The sequence below is a fragment of the Taeniopygia guttata genome, chromosome 1A, assembly GCF_048771995.1.
Source record: "Taeniopygia guttata chromosome 1A, bTaeGut7.mat, whole genome shotgun sequence".
Lineage (NCBI taxonomy): Eukaryota > Metazoa > Chordata > Aves > Passeriformes > Estrildidae > Taeniopygia > Taeniopygia guttata.
Window position 1 is genome coordinate 40,362,955 of NC_133025.1, and position 24,621 is coordinate 40,387,575.

Consider the following 24,621-nt stretch of genomic DNA (forward strand, 5'->3'; position numbering starts at 1 on the left):
TGTCTTTAAAGAGGGACAAATCGACTTTTATTGGGATAAAAGTCGATTGCAGTCTGTAAAAGCTTTGCATGTGTCTTTCATTTAAAAGACATCCAGAACTCCATTTTTACCCTCTCCCTCTCTCTCCCTCTCTCTGTCTCTCTTCCCCCCCTCCTCCTCCCCCCGCCCCTTTTTCTTTTTTCCCTTCCCCAAGGCATTTAGTGCTTTTAAGGCACAGTGATAAACACGCTGCCGAAGTGCCAGCACACGGAGATGTGGGGGCAGGGACAGGATCTATTTCCCCGGGTCCGGAGCAGGCGTTTTTCCAGAAGGTGCAAGGAGGAAACGTGTCGTTTTTCATGACAAATCCGGGGACGGGAACTGCCCTTGGGGCGGCCCCTGGGGCAGGCTCCAGCCCCTCTCCCGGGGCAGGCAGCGAGCCGGCCTCCGCAGCACCTGGCCGCTCACCGCGGGCGCCGCTCGTCCTCCGCGCCCCTTCAATTCCTCTTCTCCCGGGGCTTATGGAAACAGCTTCCACTTCTCCCTCCCCGCCAAAGCGACACCCCCACGCCACAAAAAAACCCGTCCCACCCCAAGTCCTCGAGCACCACCTCTGCGCTCTGTAGCGACGGGGCTCCGCGCCCTCCGCAGCCCCAGCTCCTGATGGCGACAGGTAACGCTGGGAACTGGGACGGAGAGGTGGGGGGCAGCAGCCCGGTCCTGACAGATAACAGGGAAGGGCAGATTGTACCTGTGGCGGATGGTGCCCACAGCTGCTCGACAGTGGTAGCTGAAAAAAACATCCCCCTACCCTTTTCTCCGGGAAAATACCAAGTCAGAGACCAGCTGAAGAAGGAAGGGAAGCTGCCTGCCGGGAAATATGCTGGACCCGAACTGGCCTTCCCTTCACCTTTGACTGGGTTCACAGGAAAGGTCTCTAAGCTGCTTCACAGCCCCGGCCGGCCAGTGTTGCACCGGTACTTCAGCCACTCATTAAAGCCTCGCTTCTTCTCCCCTCCCCGCCCCAGCGGGGGAAGGGCCCCCGAATTGGGTTCTGAATTAGCTTCAGTAAAAAAGACAAGCGCGGGCCCACGATGCTGAAATACTCATCTGAAGTGCTCGCAATCTCGGGTTTGCTTTACTTCACCGAGTACTACTTTCACGAGGAAGCACGGAAGATCTTTTCTGTAATTCGTGCCTTTTCGTAATAGTCCACTATCTCTCTCGCCCGTGTTTTAAATCCTATCAATGTGCGAAAAGGCCAAGGAATTCAACACTTCAAAGCCCACACATTGGGTGGAAACCACCCGCTTTCCCAATATCCATAGGAATGCATGCATATATGGCTCATTTAGTTTTCTTTTTATTACCTAAGACTTAAAAAATTACTTTCATTTAGAAACAGTATTGTTTTTTAATGATAATATTTCAGGAGATTTAAAATAAAGGTCCTTTTTAACCACTTTGCACAGACGCACACATACCCCCAACTCCAAACATACACGGAGAGAGACTGGTTGAGATCTGTTTCATAGCAGACAAATTATCTTTTAGGCCAGTTTTCTGATGTGAGAGAGTTCTAGTTTTAAGTTTCACTGGTTTACATTCTCTCTACACAAACAACCGCCTAGAACATTTCTTTCTCTGTTTAACTCTAGGACAAAACTTCTGAGCTGTTTAATAGAGAAGGAACAGCGGTTCTTAATTTTACAGCTTCATAGAACAGGACTGCAGCTACCGACATATCAATCAAATCGATTGAAGAAGATCCTTTACTTAAGGGTATGTGCCCCTGAAATTACCTCACTGTAAGCCTCTCAGGGAGCTGGGGGGAGAGGGAGGGAAGCAAGGGATTGCTCTTTCCAGGATCCCTGGAGAAATGAGAATATGTTGCAGAGGGGAAATGTCCTTTTTATTTGTTCTCCCTCCCCTCCCCTCTCTCCCTCCCTTTCTCCCCTCACCCTCCCCAAATGCTTGTGTGTGTCTGTCTGAAACAGATCTGTCTGTGGAAAATGGGCCTGGAACTCCCTCCTGTGTTGGGATTAGGTCTTGGGGGACCTGGGGTGGAGTTAGACTACTTGCTTATTTTCATATTCATTAGAAATGGGAGGTTGCACAAGAAGTCCTGCTGAGCTTCAAGATATAAGAGCAACTTCGGGTTCCCCTTTCAAGACAAGACAAATCAAAGGCTCAGACGCAAAACAGCTCTTTAAGCGCTGAATGCCTCTTCCTCCCTCCCTCCTTCCTTCCCTCCCATCCACTCGCTCTCCCTTCCTTGCTCACAGTCCAGCCTCTGTCTAGGGAAGAGGTTCTCAAGCACTCAAGCAGCGTTAGATGATTATGGATTTTCTGAGCGAGAAGTTTGCCCTGAAGAGCCAGCCGAGCAAGAACAGTGACTTTTATATGGGAGCAGGAGGCAGTTTGGAGCACGTTATGGAAACTTTGGACAATGAGTCCTTTTATAGCAAAACGTCAGGCAGCAAATGTGTACAGGCCTTCAACCCTCTGCAAAGAGCTGAGCATCATGTGAGGCTGGAGAGGACATCACCCTGCCAGGACAGCAACGGTGAGTCGTCATCCCAGGGTTATTCCTCCTCCTGGAGATGTGCGGGGGAGGGCAGGGATTCTCCCGCTCAGAGAGACCAAAGGCAGCTGTGCAGACTTCGGGTGTCGGCATGCGAGGGGCTGTCAGGTCGTAGTAAAATAACAATAGCAGTAACAATACTATTGTTATAATACTACTACCCTACTATTAAAAAAAAAAAAAAAAAAAAATCCGGGAGAAGGAAAACGCCTACTTTGAGGAGACTTTTCCTTCCAGTGCAGCTCTTCAGCTACTGCCTTCCCCACTGGCCGCGGCCCGGGTTCCCCGGCTGGCCGAGGACACAGCTCCGGGAACGCCGGCGCAGCCCGCCCGACCCCGGGGCAGTCCGCCCGGGGACCGACGGCCCGGCGGGTCCCGGAGGGTGCTGTAGGACACGGCCGCCCCCCGGTACCTTCCGGCACACCCTGGCCATCCCCGGCAGCCCCCTGGCTGGCCCATGGTCGCCCTCCTGCCGCTCCCCGGCCATCCCCGCCCCCACTGCGAGCCGCGGCGTTTTCACCCAGCAGACTCCCGGGAAAAAGCATCGCCGGTGCGTCGGTGCCGGAGGGACCCCGGACACGGCCGGCTCTCCGGTGCCGGTCCCGGGAGGGAACGGAAGACCGCTTGGTCATCTTTGCTCCCTTCAAATATCGTCCTACAACGGTAGCGGTGTTCTCTGCCGTGCTACTAATTGATGCGTGAAAGTGATTTTTCTCAAAGCCCCATCGGTCATCCAAAGAATAGTGTTAAACATTTTATCAAGTATTAAAATTTTCTAGCTTATGAGCAAAGAGAATGAGGAATATTTTCTTTTTAAAACATTCAAAATCTTCTTCATTATTCCAACATGATGAAAATCGCTATAGAAAAAAAACCTAAAAACTAATTTCCTAGAAAAATTGGAAAATCTGGTTAAGATCAGTTGCATTAAGACTAACGATATGATATGCTTTTTGACTTCAAGTAGTCATTGAAGTATATATTTTTTTTTTGAGAAAGTTCTTTTATTTGTATGAAAAAATGGTAAGAAAACGATAGAGTTCTTCAAGTGTAATTTAAAAAAGAAAAACCTATAGCAAATTGATTTACACATTGAAGTTTCTCTTGATTAGCTAATTTATTATGTGCTCGAGGGCTTTGGAGCATTTCCTATCTATGTATGTGCTGATGATAAGTATCTAAAAATTGTGTTTCATTGCAACCAGCTCGAACTGAAAGAAAAGAAATTACTGGGAATGTGAGACAATCAAAGCGAGCTTATTATGTTACATAACATGTTTGTAAGTCTTAATTTCTATAGAGCTTGAATATTTTTTCTGCTTTTTTCTTAGAAAAGAAAAAAAAAAGGGTTTTTTTTGAATTCTTTAACTTATTACTTTTCCAGTGATAAGTAAAAATATTGAAAAGTAGGAAATAATTTCATTCCTTATTAAGAAGCTACTGTGGAATATTTCTTATCTCTACCACTCAAGTTTTACCTAAAGACAAATAGTACCTGCAATCCTTTTACAAAATATAGGAAACTATCTCTTTTAATAAGTTAATATTTTGCAGAAATACCCTGTATTTATTTATAATATAATTCCACTTATAATTCCACCGTATTTCCACAAATAAAAAGAAGATATATGGAATTTATTGAATTTTAATAGTGAATTTGATTTTTGGTTTAATTTGCTTCTTTATTTGTCAGTTTACAACTATTAAGTTCACTTCACTGTTAGTTTGTATTTTCATAGAGATAGAGGTTTTTTACTTTTGCTTCCAAATTTGTCAATAGCTTTGTGCCTCTTCTATGAAAATCTTTTGGGCTAAGATTCCTTATCTGTACAACTCTAGCTGAGGCTGATTTCATGCATTATTAACTGCTTTAATAGCAGTAGTAGTAGGGTGAAAATATCCAAGTCTCTTGCACAGTCTCCTTACTCTGTAAGTGTTCAGATACCATTCTTGGTTAATATTCAATGTGATTTAGCACTTTTGTTCTATCTGTAATTAATATTACAAATTCCTCTTCAATGATCTCATATAGAAATAACACTGTCACGATAGAATCTGGCTCCTTGTGAAACTGTTTTATATGAACTCCTGAATCTAAACACCTCTCCTTCCCCCTTGATCACTTATTAACCAGCTGTTTACCCACCTTATATACAGTCAACTATGGGATTACTAAAGTGGAAGGACAGCCTCTTCACACAGAGCTGAGCAGGCCCATGGACAATTGCAACAATCTCAGGATGTCTCCAGTGAAAGGGCTACAGGAGAAGGGGGACCTGGATGAACTTGGTGATAAGTGTGACAGCAATGTCTCCAGCAGTAAGAAGAGGAGACACAGAACTACTTTCACCAGTTTGCAGCTGGAGGAACTGGAGAAAGTATTCCAGAAAACTCACTATCCCGATGTCTATGTAAGAGAACAGCTAGCTCTGAGAACAGAGCTCACTGAGGCCAGAGTCCAGGTAGGAACCAGATTTCAGCCTTTCTGTGACAAATTGTACATTGTAGGAATGAGTAATTTACACTCTTGGGGATTCTACAAAAGCCCATAAAGCTAAAGTAAACAGCTCATTTTGCCTCATTTCTTTATGGATATGAGCTCTTATGCTGTAGTGCTAAAATAACTTGTTATTTTTTTAAGTAGCTTGTGTTGCAGTTCTGAACACTTGTTTAAAGGATGAGAAAACAACATCAATAGTAAAGCCGTCTTGATCTCTTGTAGAATTTCAGGCAGTGAAAACATACATTGTTACATGTAAAGATCACACTATATACTTGTTGCTTGTAGTTCAGACTAATGACAATGCAGAACTCAGATGCAGAGGATTCTGTGCGTGTCATGGCATGAAAATTGCAGTCTAAAAAGTAACTAAATTCCTTGTTTCTATCCAAAGACTGTACAGTGAAACTGCACATACATAAATGTGTATCTTTATCTACATAGCTGTATACCTATATTTACATAAATATATGTGTGTGTGTGTTGTGTATCTATATAAAACAAGGACTTAATCTATTAATCTTTTCTGTACGGCATGATCTTAGAAATCGCAAAATTAGGAGGTACAATTTCTGCTTTTTAAACTTTGATAACTTATAAATAATATTATTCTAGTTTTTGGAAGGAAACATACTGGTGACCACTTAGTACATTATCGTAACTGCACACAAATGTGATTCATTCAGTATGTGCTCATATAGTAATCTCAATAATATTTATGGCTTTCAATGTCCAATGGTGAGAAAAGAAGCTAAATATCCAGGAAATTAAGCCTTTCTCTTGTTTAGCGGTCTTCTGTTAGAAAAGGGTGTGAGCCACTTTTTGCAAGTTTATCTTCATTTTAGCTCTCTTTCCTGTTCTGGTAATAATCATTATTTCAATTTAGAGAATACCAGTCCTGTTGATTATTACAGACTGGGATTAATTTTTTAATTTAGTGACTTGAATATGATAACAACTTCACAACTTGTAATTAAACACATACGCACACATGCATATAGAGAAATAGACGTCAGTGCACATGCATACAAACTGAAATTAAAGCATAAACACTTTCAGAAAAAGTCAACTAATTAATTTTATAAAGAAGTGTTCTTTTCATGTCTATTCAAGCAGGCATCACGTTTGCCATTGCCATCAGAAAATAGAGTCCAAAACTGTGTTCCGTTACATCAGTGTGATATCAACAATGCCGCTGGAATTTATTTCAGTGGCTTTTAACTCTTTAGGCTCTGTGCAATTCCTCTCCTGAATTTGGTACAGCTTTCCAAGTATGACTTCCATTCATTGGGGTTTAATCTTCACTCAAAAAAAAGGAGGTAGCTTAACATTAAAACACTGTTCTAACAAATGTTTAATTCCAGAATACGGAGAACTACCTCAAGAACAAATTAATAGTGAGAAGAGGGAGGGGTAAATTGAACTAAAATGTGTCATCTGACTTTTTATCACATTTTTTTCTGAGATTTAGAGGCTTCACATTGCAAGTGTATAGACAGTAAATTAAAAATATATGTCTATATCAGACTTTCACAGAATATTTATTTCTATTTAATTTAAACATATTCTTACCTTTCTTAAAAGATAACTGATCTTTGCATTTCTCATGCTAAATATGGAAATACATGTTGATAATTTCTATTCAGAGTAGCAAGAGTATTCCATCACAAGATTAAGCAATTTGCAAGGCTTTACGTCATTAAAGGCAAGCATCTGGCAATTCAAGGATAACAAGCAGCAGATTTCTACATTGCTTTGTGGAGGCAAATGGTTACTTTATCTCTGCCAAGAGTAAGTTTCTAGTAAAGTGGTGTAAACAGAAACATTTTGGGGGATTGTCAAAGGAAGAAAAAAATGTACTTTTTCTCATTTACTTCTGTGAATTCAAGCAAATTGTTTGATTTAGTGTAGCAGAGTGATCAGCTGGATACCTTACCCACAGTTCCCTTCACTGCCATTTCATCAACATCCAATTTAATGTTTGTCCTGCACGCATGCAGAGAGAGCCAACCTGAACCTAATTTATCTAAGTTGTTCTCTTTCTTGCTGCATGTTAGTCCAGTAAATGTACCTATTTTAAGAAGACTGTCAAGGTCTTTTTTTCAAGGAAAGGACTTCATGACTAAATTTCCTTATTGCATCCTTGATGCCTCTTGTGGAGACAGGAGATTTTTTTGCCTTCCCTTTTCTTTTTGCTGAACCTCAGGCATCATAAATAACACAAATTTACCACCAGGTTCCCAGCAATATATACTCAGGAGTTATATGCATGAGCCTTGCTTTGATTGCTGAATCTTTTAAAAGATTGCACAAACTACATCAGCCACAAGTCCTTGGGAATCAAAATGAGCAAAATTATGCTCTGGTTGATTAAGTTGTACCAAAAGACATTTGAGTTCTCCGAAGATCAATGCAAGAATGGAATTATAAACCAGTGTTATTTTAACTATGCCACAATATGGAACTAGTAAATATCCCTCAAAGTACAGGAAGTATCTATAAAAATCCCACCATTCATGTATGTATATATCAAAATGAATTAATGATCGATTTAGCAGGATGACTAACTAATGCCATTGTTTCCTTAAAAAAAAAAAAAGGTTCAGTGAAAAATCTGTCTTAAAAAATATCTCAGTGGGCTTGCTTACCCCAGAACAATAATGACTAGTTGGATATTACTCTTATACAGTGTTACTTTTCTTAGCAATCCCCTTTATTCATCAGGATAATTCGTAACCAGTCCAAACTAAACTGTCTGAAAGACAAGAATGAGTTATTATGGCCATGGGACAATGACAGTTATCAGTAACAGAAAGAAACTGTCATATAATGGATTTTTGATATAATGCTTGACACACAAAATATTACAGAACAGACCAAGGGGTATAAACAAATTTAAGCATAAAATCTAAATCATTCCATAGTTGAAAGTGCAATTCTTTTGTCTTCCATTATAAGAAACAGATATCACCTAACACCAAAGTAGAAAAAAAAAAATCACAGTATTTCAAAAACTGTCTGTGCCTGGTGACTTTTTATCATCTTCCTGGCCTTTTAGCTAGCCTTCCTTATAAAAACCTTTCCTTCTGTGTAGACTACTGTCCTTGTGCCAATTTTTCCTGCCTTTTTATTACTGCACTTGATAGAGATTATGGACACCTCTAGGAGGCAGATTATGGGTAGTCACAGCAAGTCAGTGGGCATGGGAATTTAAGAGAATGTTTCTTTACTTGCTACAGACTGATCTTTCCCAGGTTGTCTTTGTTTTTGTTTCTTTGTTTGTTTTGAGAGAATGTAAAAATATGTATGTTTAACATAGCCAGCAATAAGTTAAGCAGGTGTGGCATTTACAAGATTGAAACAGTGAAAAAATTAATTTTAAGGTGGAGAACTTCGCTTTTGTAGATAAACATAAATTTCAAAGCCACTGTCCAAAATCTCTTATTTTCCTAAAACCCTTTGCACAGTATATAATTTTGTTTACCCTGATGACTCTTTCCTTGTATACTATAGGTTTGGTTCCAGAATCGAAGAGCAAAATGGAGAAAAAGAGAGCGCTATGGTCAGATCCAGCAAGCCAAGAGCCACTTTGCTGCCACCTATGATATATCTGTTCTTCCAAGGACTGACAGCTACCCTCAGGTATGCTAAAGACCAAGCAGTACTTTGGTTCTACATTTGGCAGCCATCCTAAAAATTCTGGTTTTGTATACTTTTTTAAGATGAAGTATAAACTATCTGATCTCTAGACAGCTTCTTTTTGATGTGTTAAACTTGCACCATTTTTTTATGGACCTCAACAGACCATTAAATAGAACAAGTCTCCTACTAGCATGAAACCGTAATATAGTAATGCAGAATAAGAACTGAATGTATATCACTGGGGGAGAGAGGCAGAGGGACAAGATAGCTCTCTCAGACCATTGTAGTTGGTTTATTTTTTTTCAGTTTCTTGTTAGTAAATAGTAAGGCATACTGCATAATAAGGTTGTAATCTTCTTTCTCTGTTCTTCAGTCCTTTGGTTTACTGCTTTGCTTCAGTCTCTGCTTTTGTTTGTCTCCTTGCTTGTTTTAGCACATTGAATATTTTTATTCTGGAGCCATTTTTTTTTCATGTCTCTGGCTTCACATGGCTTTTACCACATAATTAATAATAAAAAAGCACCATGCAAATAAAAAAAATCTTGCATGGTTCCCTTCCACTACTGGTATTTTGGTGCTCTTCAGGTTCATCAGGTAGCAGGGCCTCTGCCAACCTTAAGAAAATACTCATATTCTATGTGAGCTTGCTTTTGTCACGCTCTGAATTGACTGAATGAAGAGTTCCTCAGGACTGGAGAAGAGTGGCTGGAAATTGACTAAGCAGAGAAGGTCCTGTGGGTGTCGGTTAACAGCAGCTGAACATGAGCCAGAGTGTGCCCAGGTGGCCAAGAAGCCCAAAGGCATCCTGGCCTGCAGCACAAGACCAGGGCAGAGATTGTCCCCCTGTCCTTGGCAGTGGCGAGGCCACACCTCAAATCCTGTGTCTTGTTCTGGGCCCCTCACTATGAGAATGACATTGAGGTGCTAGAGAATGCTCAGAGAAGGGCAGTGGAGTTGGGGAGGGGTCCAGAGCACAAGTCCTATGAGGAGCAGTTGAGGGAGTTGGGCTTTTTTGCCTGGAGAAAAGGAGGTGCCAGAGTGACCTCATCACGCTCTACAAATGCATGAAATGAGATTGTAGCAAGATGGGCCTTGGTCTCTTCTCCCAGGGAACAAGTGACAGGTTAAGAGGACATATCACAGCATCACAGAAGAATGAGGTTGGAAGAGAACTCTAAGATCATCAAGTCCAACATATGCCCTAACACCACAACTAGACTATAGCACCAAGTGCCAAGTCGTCTTTTTTTTAAACATATCTAGAAATGGTGATTCCACCACCTTCCTAGGAAGACAATTCCAGTATTTTATTATTCTTTCAGTGAAAAATATTTTCCTAATATCCAACCTAAACCTTCCCTGATGTAGCTTGAGACTGTGTCCTCTTGTTCTGCCAGTTGCTGCCCAGTGGAAGAGATCGACCCCCACCTGTCTACAACCTCCCTTCAGGTTGTAGGCATAGCCTCAAGCTAAGCCAAGGGAGATATCAGGAAGAATTTTTTCACCAAAATGGTGGTTAAGCATTGGAATGCTGCAGTCTTCATTCCCGGAAGTGTTCAAGAATTGAATGGAAACGACAATTAGTTCTATGCTTTAGTTGGCATGGCAGTGTTCGGTCAAATGTTGGACCTCATGATCTTGGAGGTCTTTTCCAACCTTAGTAACTCTATGATTCTATGAATGTGATTAGCTATGAACCAGGGGTCTGCTGCTCACGTGTCATCTACTCAGTTTAATGTGCTTTACTTCTGAAGAGGTTACATATTACTAGGTTTGGTGCCTGGGCCAGAGCTGCCCTGCACGCCAGCAGCTCAGAACACGGACACAACCACTTCAGCTGTGGTGGCACTTGTAAGTCACCTCATTTAATTTTAAAATGTAGCAGGGCAATAACCCAAATTGCATTAGCAAGCACTGCATGGCTCTGTGTTTAGGTAGGCAGATGCAATCTTAGATAGCCCCAGGTAGATTCACAAAGACATAGATTTGCATTCACTCAGGTCTCATGCAAGGTGGTCAACTCTCCTTTGAAGGTCTTTCTGGCTTACCTATAGCATCACAAGTGATACAAGGAACAGTGCTGAAGCTTTGGGATTTCTAGACTAAATTTGTGTCTGCCAACTTATGTTGCATTTTTAGTAGGCTTCTATCCACACATATTCCTAAATGACCAAAGTTTCATTAGTATAAGATAATGGAATAATATAAGTCATTGGTAAGCACTTAAAATGATTGTCCTAAAATTAAAGTTTTTCAAAAATCCCGCATTGTTTAACTATATGATAATATGATCTATAGAATTCTAATCCAATAAAATATCTATTCTGTACTTTCAAATTGTTAAAAATATTAATTCTCTGCATTCCTGGTTTATACTTTTGTAAAAAAATATCTGCTAGACAGATGACACAACTAAGCTTCAGCCTGACAAATATTTCCATCCTTAATTAATAGATTCTTGGAAACAGAAGATTGAAATGCAAATGCTGGTCTTTTCATCTTAGATCAAGCTTCTCTAAAACATGTAGAAATACAAAATGTGCACTCTTTCACAAACACAAATGCAACGTGCTCACCTACAAGCACAGACTAACAGACTTCAGGCAGAGAGGCACAAATGTGTAATTGAATCTGGTCACCTGTGAGAATACTGCTTTGTGCTGTTCTGTACTTCAAGAACAGGAACCAGGAGCTAAGTGAAGGTGTGAGTAGACTTTACATTGGCTGTTTCAGTTGAGTGCTTGCATGCAGAGCTTGGCTACATGATAAAAACAAGGTAGCCCTCTCCTCAGAGAAAAATTTGGCTACTTTTCTATATATGAGTAGGTGTCCAGGCAATTATCACAGAACATTTAATAAAAATTCATATTTTTGCTAACCTGGTGGTAATTCTTCATAGTTTTCACATTCTGAAATCATGTCCTTCAGTAAAACCTTACCTCTATCATATATATAACATTTCCAGTGAGAATGACTGAGACAATGAAAATCTGTTTTAAAAGCATTGCATTCAAATCTTTTGAACTAGATGTCCATTATGAAGTGCTTCACTAATGGAAAATAAATATACAGCTCCTGACTTGCTATAAATTCACCAGTCTATCCTACAAATCAGGCAGAAAATGTATTTAAACTTTTTTCATTTTAATGTTATAAATTGATTTCCCCAACAATTCCTTTATTTCATTGTAGTTAATATAAGAAAAGAAAACAAATATCCTTTTTTCCTTTCCTTTTTTCCCATACTACCACCACCACAGGTACTTCTCTTGTGACAATGACACAGGTAAATATTAGACAAGCTTTGCCATACTTTAAAAAAAATAATTTTAAAATATACTTTAAACTATACTTTAAAATAAATTATTTTTTTTTGTGGATTGTTGAACACAGATCACTAGAGCTTATTTAAGAAGCAACATGGAGAAAAACAGACTCGTTGTTGCTGGAAGAAAATATAGGTCGAATATTGAAAAAGGATGAAATCAAGCTGAGAAGTTTGCAGTTTTATAGTAGAAAGAACAGGAACAAATATGAATTTCTGGTGTGCATTATAAGCATTTGCAGCCTGCAGATTTTCTGTTTTGAGTCCAACCATGGATATGTTGAGATGCACATCTCACTTGCATTCCAGCAGAAGCATCAGCCTTTTGCAGTCAACCGAGGTTGTTGTGGAGACTTCTGCTTAGTCTCTTCACCAATTATCTTAATCAAATACAAATTAAGTGTTTAAGGACATAATGTTGCTATATATTATGTGACTTCATAAATCTGAAAGGTTTCTCTTGTGAGAAAATGAATCTTTCTACTCATTTCAGACAGTAGGTTGGCTCTGAATCAGAGAAAGGTTGAGGTTGGAAGTGACTGAAGATGATCTGATACAACACCTGTCTCTATAATCCAGTCTAATTTTGCTATTAGATTCCACATCTTTATCTTCACAATAATGACAATTTAGATTATTTTGGTAGATCATAATTCTTTGCTTTGCTCTTTCAGTCTAACTTTAATTATTTTTACAGTATACTGACTTTAGATTCTCTGTTTGTTTGTTTGCTTGTTTGTAGTTTTTTTAGTTGCTTATCTACCTGCCAAGAAATTGAATATCTCCTAAACTGGCCAAATTCTGCATACATATATCTTCCATTAATTATACTGTTAAAATCTGGGTTACAAAGGAGGGCAGTTTGTACAATATTCTTGAACAATCATCTGTGATTCAGATGTTTTTTTCGAGGCTTTAACAACATTATGCTGAAAATCAGATTTTTCTTTGAAAATTTTATGCATGGCAATTTTCATTTATTTCAGTAAAAGGTTTTAGTTTCATTATTTTCAGTATTTAAACTTCAAGGTTTTCTTGCAGATGCAACAGTTTGTGGTCTAAGTCATCTTAAGTGTACTCAGGAAAACACATATCCTAGAAATTTTTAGCTTAACTAGCAATATCCTACTGATAAGATGGAATATCTTAACATCAGTGGGGAAACAAATGCAGATTCCCTTCATGAGGAAGTTTATTTCATTTCACCAGAGTGAATGTTTGTAAATAAGCCATACTTAATTTGGTCACTTAAATACTATGTAGAGTGTTATTCAACATATCTCAGGATATCTGAGACACTGTTGAAGTGCTGATGAGCAGGATTTAAAAGAAGGATCCATCCTTCATTTTAGGCAGCCGTGGTCAGATAAGTGCTAGACATTTGTGTTTAGGAAACTTAACCAAAGGGACTTTTATGCCAGACATGGGTTCCCTTTACAGCTGTCAAAAATCTATCAATTAAAATTTTTATTCCTAAAACGTAAGGTGTAAAATTGGTAAGATGATCTGTCAACATGTTTTTATTCTGATACCTGGTTCACCTGCAGTCATCTGTAGTTACCTACACAGATGTATAAATATGTTGGAAGAGGAACAATAAAAAAGCCTCTTTAGCTTTGTTCTTCTCTTACCTTATTGGTCTTTATTTGACTCCCTCTGACACCCTATGTTAGTGGAAAAGCTCTTGTTACAAAGGTAATTGATGTAATCAGATTCAATGATTCAATGAGATCTAACAAGAAAACCTGAGACAAAATTTCATTTTACCCTCCCCTTACTAACACACACAAGAGCCTATACTATTATCATACAAAACTCCCAGATTTCCCTGTATGAATCAAATTGTATAATGTTATCTTTATAAGTAAGTGCATCAGTATGTAAATAAGCATTAAATTGTGCCATTGAAAAGCAGATAAAAAAGGTCAACATTTTTCTCCCATCTAGGCTCTTTCCTTTCTTTGCATCTTTCCTTCTTGTTCTTTAATCATGTTCATTTTTTGTAATGTTTCTTCTAAGTTCTTTTACAAGGATTAATTTTGTCACACAACTCTACTTTCCCTCTTAATATCACATGTAAAATGTTTGTGTATTTAAGAAATTTTCTTGAAAATGAAGGCAAGACTTGGACAGGATAGAATTTAATTTTTTGTTTCAGTTGAAAAAGCCCGATGTAGTGCAGGTGGGAAACCTAAGACAACAAAAGCTTTTCAAAATTATGGGAACAGGAATGATATAGAAGGTGTAGAAAGAAAGAAAAATGATGAAATCTCATAAATAGAAGGAAGAGGCTGAAGTTTGCATTCCATCCACTAGAATGATAAATCAAATTAATATGCTGAACAGCATGGCATCCCATGATGTGTTGGCAGTTGAAGAGTGTAGAAGTGGTATCAGCATACATGTGTTAAGTACTAAGTCCTGGGATCATCATTATCGTTTGCTCTAGCCTTGGTACATATGGCTAATCCTCATTAGAAATAATCAGTTACATGCTGCAATTAAATGTTCATATGGAATGTATTAGACACCACATGTTATATGACTTAAAATTTCTTTTAACTGTAGTAGACACATAAATGACAGTTAATCACAATAGTTCATTAAGGCTATGGGTACACTGATTGAGCATGAGTGGATGTGGCAGACATCCCTGATCTGGCTTCAAAGAAGTTTTATCGCGCACTCACGCTGTTGAGTGTGACAGCGTGGAGCTTGGGCTGAGCCACCACCTGCATGCTGTGTGTCTTGCTGCATGTGTGCTCACTTGCCCTGATGAGCTGTGGCTCATCTTCCAACAAGAGTGGAGTGGCACTTCTAATCTTTCTGGGTGGTGTCTGTTCCACACGAAGTAGTTTATGCATTGCACTTTTATTTTTTTCTTGGTAATAAACCACCACTGTATGTGGTCTTTCTCATAGTCTCAACATTCAGTTTGTTGCTCTGTGGGGTTTTTTTGTGAAACATGTATTTCTTTAAGTGTGAGTGACTTTACTGGGGCTTAATTATATGGATTTTTTTTTCCTGAGATACAAAATATTTTTAATAGTATTGTTCAAAATATGAAGTATTGTCTTTAACAAAGAGTTGAAATATAATTAATCCATATTGTAAGTTGCCTTGAGATTGCAATAGGGAGAATTTATCGTTTACAAACATCCCATACAAGAATGAAAGCTTGATGACTTTTCAAATCTTACATTGTTTTGAAGCTTAGCAAAATTGTCTAAGTGTGGAATCTAATGGTCAGATTTTTATTTTGTTCACCATGTGTAAGCCAAATGTGAACTGAAGGGGTCTATCACATATTTTAAATCTATATCATTAAGCCTCTCACTAAAATGCTAATTAACATTTTATTTATATCTGAAAACTGTGTGCTTCATCTCTGTCATACATGAGCCTGATATAGTACAGGTGATCTTCACATGTCCACTTGTCCAGCAGCTCCTACAAAATGATCACAAATTAAACATTGAGAAGTACTCTGTCTAGATATTAATGTAAAAATACAGTGAGAATGGGGAAGCATGTGGACAAATTGCCCATAGAAATTAATGAACCCCTGCAGCTGGAGTGACTCAGAACATGGCTGGATGGGGTTTGAGTAACCTTATCAAATTTCGACAGTAACTGCAAGCAAGGGTTCAGAAAAATAATCCGAGGCTCTTTTTAGTTTAAATTATTCTGAGAATCTACAAGCTTGGGAAGCACAGGCAAATTTCTATATGTATTTTGGATATTCTAAAGAGTCACCCAGAAAAAAAAAAAAGTGGAAAGTTACAGACCAAATTAATTGTGCTTAGGGACTAGGAATGTCCAACAGATACAACTTGTGAACTAGTAGTTTTGAACAGTTTAACAGCTATTACATTTAATCTCCTGAAAGCAGCTCCTTGTGCTAGCAGAGATTTGATATTTTCTGGTAGTGCAAGGAGAGGAGCAACAAAAATTTAGCAAATTAGTCTGACATTCATATGTGTTCTATAATTACATAAATTCTTAACTCTTCATTTACTGTCATTTAGACTTGTTTTCCACAGAGGAAATGTGTAGTTTCTAATTTCTTATCAGAGTAATTATAATAACATTCAGCACATATTACATTTATTATGTAATATAATAAAAATATCTCTTGATATCTAGAGATCTTAAAAGAGATTAGTGTTTTGTTTCCCGTGTGAAGCACTAAAACACATGCACTCAAACAGAGATGGTCTCTAGTCTGGATAGGCAGGTGGTTGAAATAACATGAGTCAAGAGTTTGGTGATGGGAGAACAAAGCTAGAGGAGTGATAGAAAACTACTAGGAAAATTTGATATCTGAGTTTATGTGATTTCTCTAGGGGCTGCATAAAAAGGCTCAGGGAGTTTGAAAGCTTAACAGAAAAAAGCAATGACACCAAGCGGAATGACCAATTACCTCAGCTCATTTTCCTCTGCAGTGTCTAACAGAAGGTCATGTGCCTAGGAAATTATATCATAACCATGTTAACAACCATAACTCTCCAGTTATGTTCTTGTCAGAGCTATGAAATCCTATTTCTTTTTCGATCAGGAAGGGTGTGTGTGCATGTGTATGCGTGTATAAAACATACAGTAGGTAAATATATTGAAGGGCTCTGGTAATTTCATGGTAACCACAAGAGCAAAGCTCAAGTTGTTTGTGATGTTAACAGAAACCAGAGATGTGCTGTATGTATGGCTTCATTCACAGTCTCTGAATTGCCTTTTATATAGTTCATGGATCACACAAGATTTTAAGAGGAAAAATATTTTCTTTAAATTCATGTACATAATGTTGCTTTTCCTTCTAACATACCAAAAGACGGTCTGATCATTTTGAGTTATTGTGAAACATTACTGTATTTATTTTTAATACAGGAATACCTTCTGCACCTAAATTTCACTACAAGATATTTATGTTGTAAATCCTTGTAAAGAAACGAAAATTTAATACCAAATGTGAAGTCACTCAACCAACTAAAATGAATAGAAAAATGATATAACTGAAACATTGTTTTGGAAGGCATAACTGCCTCATGAGAAAAGATGTAAAGCTTTCCTAGAATCTTGTGGCACTCCTGAAGCTAAGTTCAATAATTTGGATTTCTTTCTTTAAGGAAGAAATGTAATGCACTCCTTTAAAAGTTTTAGAAATTAATAGGGTGTTCACATATTTCTTGAAAAAGACATTGGCATATTTTAGGATTTGCAGCTGAATTCTGTTCTCATTTACACCTGTGCAATCTTACTGAACATAAATTGAAACAGATTTGTCTAGGATAAAAATATCAGGAAAATGGTACTAAACTTACTTTACTGCAAACCAAACCATTCAAAATATGAAAAGAAAGAGGGATTTTGTGATTCCTCCAGACCACATAGGTTATTGGGCACTTTCTAACTGAGCCTCAGAACCTTTTGAAGATTTCCCATCATGAAGGTATTAAAGGCAAACTTGTTCATGTTTGTATTTAAACTTTTTTTTTTAAATTCTTCTCATAATTATATATGTGCTGCCTGGGTGACTGCAGTGTCTGGCATAGCATTTTTTACAAAGAAATTTCAGTCAGTCAGATAAATAAGACTTTGTTGCATCTAAATTAGCTTTGGAGATTATGAGCTCTTTCAGAAATAGCTCATGTATTACACATTACATAGGTTAACTGGTTTCTCTCTGGGGAAATTTGTCTGATTATAAGTCAAAACTGGCTCAGATAGGTTAATCAAGTAATAAGGCAGCTGAGAATCATGTCAAACTGTAGAGAGTCTCTCATGGGCTGACATTTGAGTCTTCTGAAAAGTGATTATAAGAGGAGGCAACCGGAAAGTTCAGAAATATTTTTTTAGATTTCCTCATATAGACTTAAGGAGGCCCACAAGAAGGAAAAATCTTCCATATCCTTCCTCAGTGACCTTACTTCCTCCGTTGCTTCCCAGCAGACCACCTAAAATATGTAGGATCAGAAGCCTGAGGTGTGCCCAGCTATGTGGGTGTGCGTGGAAAGGCACATCCATGAGCGTGTGGAACTATAACTGCATGCATGCATGCCTATGTAAACAAGCTGAGCAGACCCAGAGTTTGGGAAGATGTGTTGCTACCATGATTTTCCCCCAGGCTTTCAGAGGAAACCAAAATGGAGCATTTACTGGATTATTTTTTTGCTGCTGGAATTCCCAAGGAGCCCAGATTAGTTTTTCAGCTACTGATGACCTTGTTTAAACTGTTAAAAATATTAACTTATTAAAATAAGACTATTTCATCCTTCCTATCTGCACTAGATCTCAGCTAGAGGAGTTCAGCAAACCATAATTTATCGCTTTAGCTTGTTGGTGGTTTGGTGTGTGCTGTTGCAAAGTGATAGGACAATGGGAGAAAGCACAACTCATCAGCCTTAGAAACATGTTTTCATTCCAGTGTGTGCGTATGTGTGTCTGTCATAATTCATTACTTCCTCTGACCTCTACTTTGTCAGAAAAAATCAGTCAGCTAGAGAGATGACCTTTATATCTTAAAGTCAAAATTCCTTTGTCTGTGGATTTGGAATGTGAATTTAAAATTAAGTTTGAAGTAGAAATTCACTTTTCAGTGCTAACTGAAGAGTAATTGAGTTACTCCAACATATCACAGAGAACAAAGACGCGTGAGTTCAATCACAGTGCTTCAGGGCAAGGATACACTGAACAGACAACAGATTTTTAGACTGAAGACAAATTTAGTAAAGGAAAACAAATAGGAAAGGATATAGTTACTGGCTGACAAGATCTGTACTGTGAATGGGGGCTAAAAATGTTCTGCCTGATGTTATTAGTACATTTAAAAAAATCAGCGTTCAGGAAAGATATATAGGTAAAAGTGGAGAAGACATACAAAGCTGTATATTTTATAATGCTGTGTGCAAATGATGAATTCCTCATTCCTGATGAATGATGAAGTTTGAGTATGTCAGAAATTATATATGCAAGCAGTATTGATAGAGAGAGAAAGTTTGGAAAAACAGAAGGGCAGTTGCTGAGTGTGAAGTTTGATCAAATCAGAGTGAATAGAGCAGGAATGAAAGACCATGCAGTCTGAGATAACAAGAGCTGACTTATGTTAGGTCTTAAAAATCTTACTGTCTGTTCATTTTGTAAAAAACAAGTGAAAAATACCTATCCATAAATATCATCTATACATAGATGGTAGAAGGCCTGAGACTCAGGATGGAGCTTTAAGCTACTGCCAAGTATAGAAAGGATTATACATCAAAGCTCGAATACATGGTTACTTCAGATATTGCTGGTAACCATAAAGTTTGCATCCTAGTCTCTCATGCAACATTTTCCAGGGATGCACAATGCAGTTTGTTAAGGCTGAATGCTGAAACAGAAATGCCCTCAAAGTATAGTTTCACATGAAAAGTAATTAAAAGAAATTTTATGTCAAATCTATCTTTGAAACAAATTTAAGAAGAGGCCTTGAGTGTATTAGCAGTAATTTCTGTGGTTTAGGGGTTCATTTGTTTTAAAGTAATTATGCATGGCTTCTCATTTTTAAATTTTTCAAATACTTGTTAAGCTTTATCAAGTGAGAGATCCAAATTGGTTTGTTTTGTTCACCCTTTTCCTACCATTACAGTGGGAATTCAAATGAGGAGAAGCATTTATGTTGAAAATATCTATGATCTTGTACACTCTTTTGTCAGTCATGTGTTTCCATTAATTTTATTGACTGACTGGGCTGATGGCATCCTGAGGTTCAACACAAGAAATCATATACGGAGCTGCAGGACAAATGGATGGCAAAGTAAGGAACATGACTCATCGGCCCTTGCTCTTAAGTGAATGATCTCATTTTTTTGTCTCATGTGATCTCTTCATACTATTTTCTGATATGTTTGCAGAGAACTTGTTAAATACTTGTTGCTTCTTTCAGAGGGGAACTAATTATATGTGAAGTAAAGCAAACCAAGCATTGCATAAAACAAAAGATAAACTAAGTTTAATTGTGTTCATTTTATATATTCCAGATTCAGAACAATCTGTGGGCAGGGAATGCGGCCAGTGGTTCTGTGGTTACCTCCTGCATGCTGCCACGAGATACGTCCTCCTGTATGACACCTTACTCCCATTCACCCCGGACAGATTCTGGCTACACAGGCTTTACAAACCACCAGAACCAATTTAGCCACATGCCCCTCAATAATTTTTTCACTGACTCGTTGCTTTCTGGGGCAACCAATGGACATGCTTTTGAAACCAAGCCAGAGTTTGAAAGGAGGTCCTCCAGCATTGCAGTTCTACGGATGAAAGCCAAAGAGCATGCTGCCAATATTTCTTGGGCCATGTAATACGGCAATACCCTCTCTCAATTTCTTTTCTTTTCTTTTCTTTTCTTTTCTTTTCTTTTCTTTTCTTTTCTTTTCTTTTCTTTTCTTTTCTTTTCTTTTCTTTTCTTTTCTTTTCTTTTCTTTTCTTTTCTTTTCTTTTCTTTTCTTTTCTTTTCTTTTCTTTTCTTTTCTTTTCTTTTCTTTTCTTTTCTTTTCTTTTCTTTTCTTTTCTTTTCTTTTCTTTTCTTTTCTTTTCTTTTCTTTTCTTTTCTTTTCTTTTCTTTTCTTTTCTTTTCTTTTCTTTTCTTTTCTTTTCTTTTCTTTTCTTTTCTTTTCTTTTCTTTTCTTTTCTTTTCTTTTCTTTTCTTTTCTTTTCTTTTCTTTTCTTTTCTTTTCTTTTCTTTTTTTTTTTTTTTAAGCAAACTAGAACAATTTTTATTTCCCATATTTAAAGGGAACAACAATAAGCTGCTGTGTGTGGAATGCTAGAAGTCACAATATACACGATGTCTGCTTAAAGAAATGCAATATAATATTTAACGATAAACCAAGAATAAACCAAATAGATTTACCATGCATCAAGCTCAACAAGCCCTCTTTGTTTTGCTTTTATATATGTTTTGTTGTACCAGTTGATGAAATATGATTATAGAACGTGAAAAAAAAAATAAAACTACTAAGCAAATATGTCTACTCCATGGCTTTTAGCAGTCCTGTATAAAAAAATTCATGCTTTACAAATGAATACTTCATAAAGGAACAACTTGGTAAAGGAAAATAAATTTATTATGCTGAACCCATGATGTAAATCTCTAAGCGCACCATGCAAAGAAGGAAATGTATGACTATTCATGTTGTAGGTAGAATTTGTAGACTAAGTTCTCTCAGCACTGTGCTGCTGCTCTGAGCCAGCTCTGCTCCTTCACTAAATTCATGATGAGCTTGTTCAATTTATATTAATGAACAGCTAACATAATAAGAATAGAAGATACTACTTTATCTTATGGATCTGAGTGTATTTCTATTAAAGATAATGAGGTTTATTTTTGGTATCATATAATGCTAAAAGTAGGAACATAGTGCTTTATAGAGTTAGAGTATTCAAAGATGTGCGCAGATTATATGTCAACTATTGTATTTTAATTAAATCTTAAAGATTGCAGATAGGGTGTCATGAAATTTGGGTGACTCATAGACAACATGGAATAGTACTCTTACACTTTTAACAGAATTCAGACTAGGGAAAAACTCCAAACAACACAACGAGGTATTACTTCCAGTAGAGTCCATTTTACTGGGTTTTGCTACTCTGTGGTCAAATTGAAACAAAAAGGTCCAACAAAGCTTGTTAGTTTCAGTTTGTATCTGATCTAAAGATGATGTTAATGTTCATTTAGTTCTAGTTACATTTTGTTAAAACTTTGGTTACATCCTTTCCAGAGTGTAACTAGTTTGCTACCCCTAAGTAGATAGGAAAAATCTTTTTGACTGCAATGGCAGCAGGACTTGGTTTTCAACTCCCAGCCTATCACAAAGGAATTAAAATGTCAGCAGACTTTCTGACATTTCTGGTGGAAAAAAAATAGAGGGGAAGAAAAATACTTTACATCTGGAGAATTGATATCTGCTTTGATTTACTTCTCCTCCCTTTCCCCTGTCACATTCCAAGCTCCTTCAGATGAGTGAAATGTCAGCCTCTTTGAAAGCAACAGTCAGTCTCTCAGGTTCATAAAGGCAAAGTAAATTAATTGAAATAAAGAAGGACTTGCATGGCTGTGATTAGAACAGGATACAACTCTCAGGGCACCCCCTGCTCATTCTTGCTTTTCTCTCTGGCCATTAGTTAGGAACAGAGGGCGTATGGGGGAAGAAAGGAAGATCGGGAAGCAGATTTCACCACAGCAACTGCAGAACTACCAGTACTCACAAAAACAAACACACTGGAATCCCCAGATTTTTCTCTTCTCCCACTCACAGGGGCTAGACTTGAAACAAAAATAGGAGATGGATTCATTCTGTAGCCTTTCGAGGGAATAAATAAACTTTGGAACTATCAGGATTAACTAAAAATGGGATTTTTACAGCAGAGTCTTACATAGGATGGTTGAAAGGAAGGTTGTCTTATTTTCCACTAGTAATAAACTCAGATTTTAGCACATACATATACTCCAATTTGTGGTTTCCTGATTTGATTCTCCTTCTGAAAACTAGCTTCTACTTTGGCCTGAGGAGCTGGAAAAGAGTATTCTGGCTAGAAGTTATCTTTTCCATTTTTTATGGTCTGTTTAGACACCAGTAAAACTAGACTTATGTTTTAAAGAAAAAAAAAAAAAGTACAGGTACAGGCATTAGTTTTGTTTAGACACTTTTGCAACATGTAGAAGGATGAAAGTGGAAATACAATGGATTTTTTTTAACAAACTGTTTTAATTTTTTTTTTTTTGTTAAATTTTATTCAGTTTCCACATAATTATTTTTAAGGTATAATATTTAGATTATGCCAAAGCAATTTCCAGAACTTTGTGTTAGGGTTTCATTAGTGGACAAAGAAGGAAAAGTTTAACTGTCAATGTCTGATCCATTTTTGTTGTTGTTTCTTTCAATTTACTTATTTATTTTCATAGCAGAATTTGCTATTGTTTTTCTCTGAAATAGCCCCAAAATAATTTCTACAAGTTTTTTTTATGTCAGGAGTAAAATGCAATAATTCCTAGGAATTTATTGCAATTGCAGATTTATTACAGAATAAATATCCATTTTCAAAATATTACAAAAATTTTAGGTGCTTGAAGCTTCCAAAATCAAAGGAGAAAATAAAAGATCATGTCATCTTCCTGTTGATTTCAATTACATGGAAGGGATTCAATTCTAATTAATTCTTCATCCTCAAATCTAGCAATGGAAATTTTTTTGTTACTTGTTGCTAGCATAACTTTATACATTAAATAAATAGGTATTCAACCCCTCATTAAACCTGAGGTGTGATAAGTTGCAGGCCTGCATTAAGCTTGTCGTGCTCTTGCATCAGCCTCGTCTCGAAGAATGAATGATAGCCTGTTGGTTGCAGCGTTTCATTTAGCTAATGAAAAAGTATCTTCGTGTTAGATGTCAAGTACTACAACAGGGTCACATTCTGCCAGTTTTATTTAGTAGTGCTTTACTCCATGAGTAGTGGCATTGATGGGAGTGAGACTACTCACATAGGCCAAATTGTGAATCACTTGTAAATGTTTATTCACAATGGCCCCATTCATGCAAAAAAAAGCCTCTCAGCACAACATGAGCAATCGGTTCATAATCAGGCCCAGCTTAAGGTACTATTCAGCTCTACTAAGGATGGCAGAATCTGGCCCATGCTGGCTTAAGGCCAGACTCAGATTTTTTAACCAGGATGAGTAGCTCCTTATTCCACAAATAGTGCAAAGAGACCAAGGAGTGCAAAGACTGCAACAGGGCTATTTGTAGTGTTCTGGTTTTCTAAGAAAATTCTAGAAAAGAGGCATTTCAAGATACATAAATAATTTAAGCAAGTTTCTGTGAAAGGGAAAGGATTTTATTTTCTGCTGGATTATACTCTCACATTTGACAGGATTTGTGTTCTTGTGCTTTGAGTTTATCACTTAATGATTTCTTCTCTTAAGCAACTAATCTTTTCACTGCTTCTCGAACATGTGGAAAAATACACTAAAAACAAAAGGAGGTGATTTAATAGCCTTCCTGCCAAGCATGTTAACTAATGTTTGAGATATGTGATCATCATGCTATGCTGAGAAGTAAATTTATAGAACTTTTGGGAAAAGAGTCCCTATCCTATTAAAAGAGAAAGTGAAATATTGTTCTAATTATTGATGGACTCCTGTGTTTTCTCCTGTGATTGATTCCTCACTTTTGAAAATCTTAATCCACTGTTTTAAAAAAATTCTGAACAAATGTAAATTTACTTATGAAATGTAAATTTATTTATATTATGATTTTTAAAGACTCATAAGTGTTGAACAACAGTGCATTTAGCAGCTAAAGATAGCCTTCTTATGATCAAGATGGTCAGAAAAGTTTGACAATAATTCTACCTACAGTTTAACAGGGTTACATACCATCAGGACATACCAATGAAAGTATCTTCTGTTGCTGAGAATAAGTTGATATGAACTATATTTCTGATTTCACTTCTTTACTGTCATAATATTTTGTACAATGAAGTTTGAAAAAATCCAGTTCAATATGTTAAAGGCATTTTATTTTGACTTTGAACTTTATGGTAAGGCCCTGAGGTATAAAA

The 24,621-nt window shown here is 37.4% G+C and overlaps 1 protein-coding gene and 1 long non-coding RNA gene across 3 annotated transcripts in view; one reads left to right on the forward strand and one right to left on the reverse strand.

Moving 5' to 3' along the window:
* The window catches only part of LOC140682189 (uncharacterized), a 131,211-nt gene that overhangs the window by 8,832 nt on the left and 97,758 nt on the right, over positions 1 to 24,621 (reverse strand). The gene's annotated exons all lie outside the window — the stretch shown is intronic.
* ALX1 (ALX homeobox 1) lies at positions 1,394 to 22,876 on the forward strand. Its single transcript, XM_002196007.4, has 4 exons — positions 1,394 to 2,545; positions 4,721 to 5,025; positions 8,577 to 8,705; positions 20,043 to 22,876. Exons 1-4 carry the CDS (start codon positions 2,314 to 2,316, stop codon positions 20,361 to 20,363), a joined length of 987 nt encoding a protein of 328 aa, XP_002196043.1. The 5' UTR covers positions 1,394 to 2,313; the 3' UTR covers positions 20,364 to 22,876.

Excerpts from the sequence above, each read along its gene's own strand:
- ALX1 (XM_002196007.4), top strand. The coding sequence starts at position 2,314 with ATGATTATGGATTTTCTGAGCGAGAAGTTTGCCCTGAAGAGCCAGCCG. Across the intron at positions 5,026-8,576 it reads TCACTGAGGCCAGAGTCCAG|GTTTGGTTCCAGAATCGAAG; the intron begins GTAGGAACCAGA and ends TGTATACTATAG. Across the intron at positions 8,706-20,042 it reads GGACTGACAGCTACCCTCAG|ATTCAGAACAATCTGTGGGC; the intron begins GTATGCTAAAGA and ends TATATATTCCAG.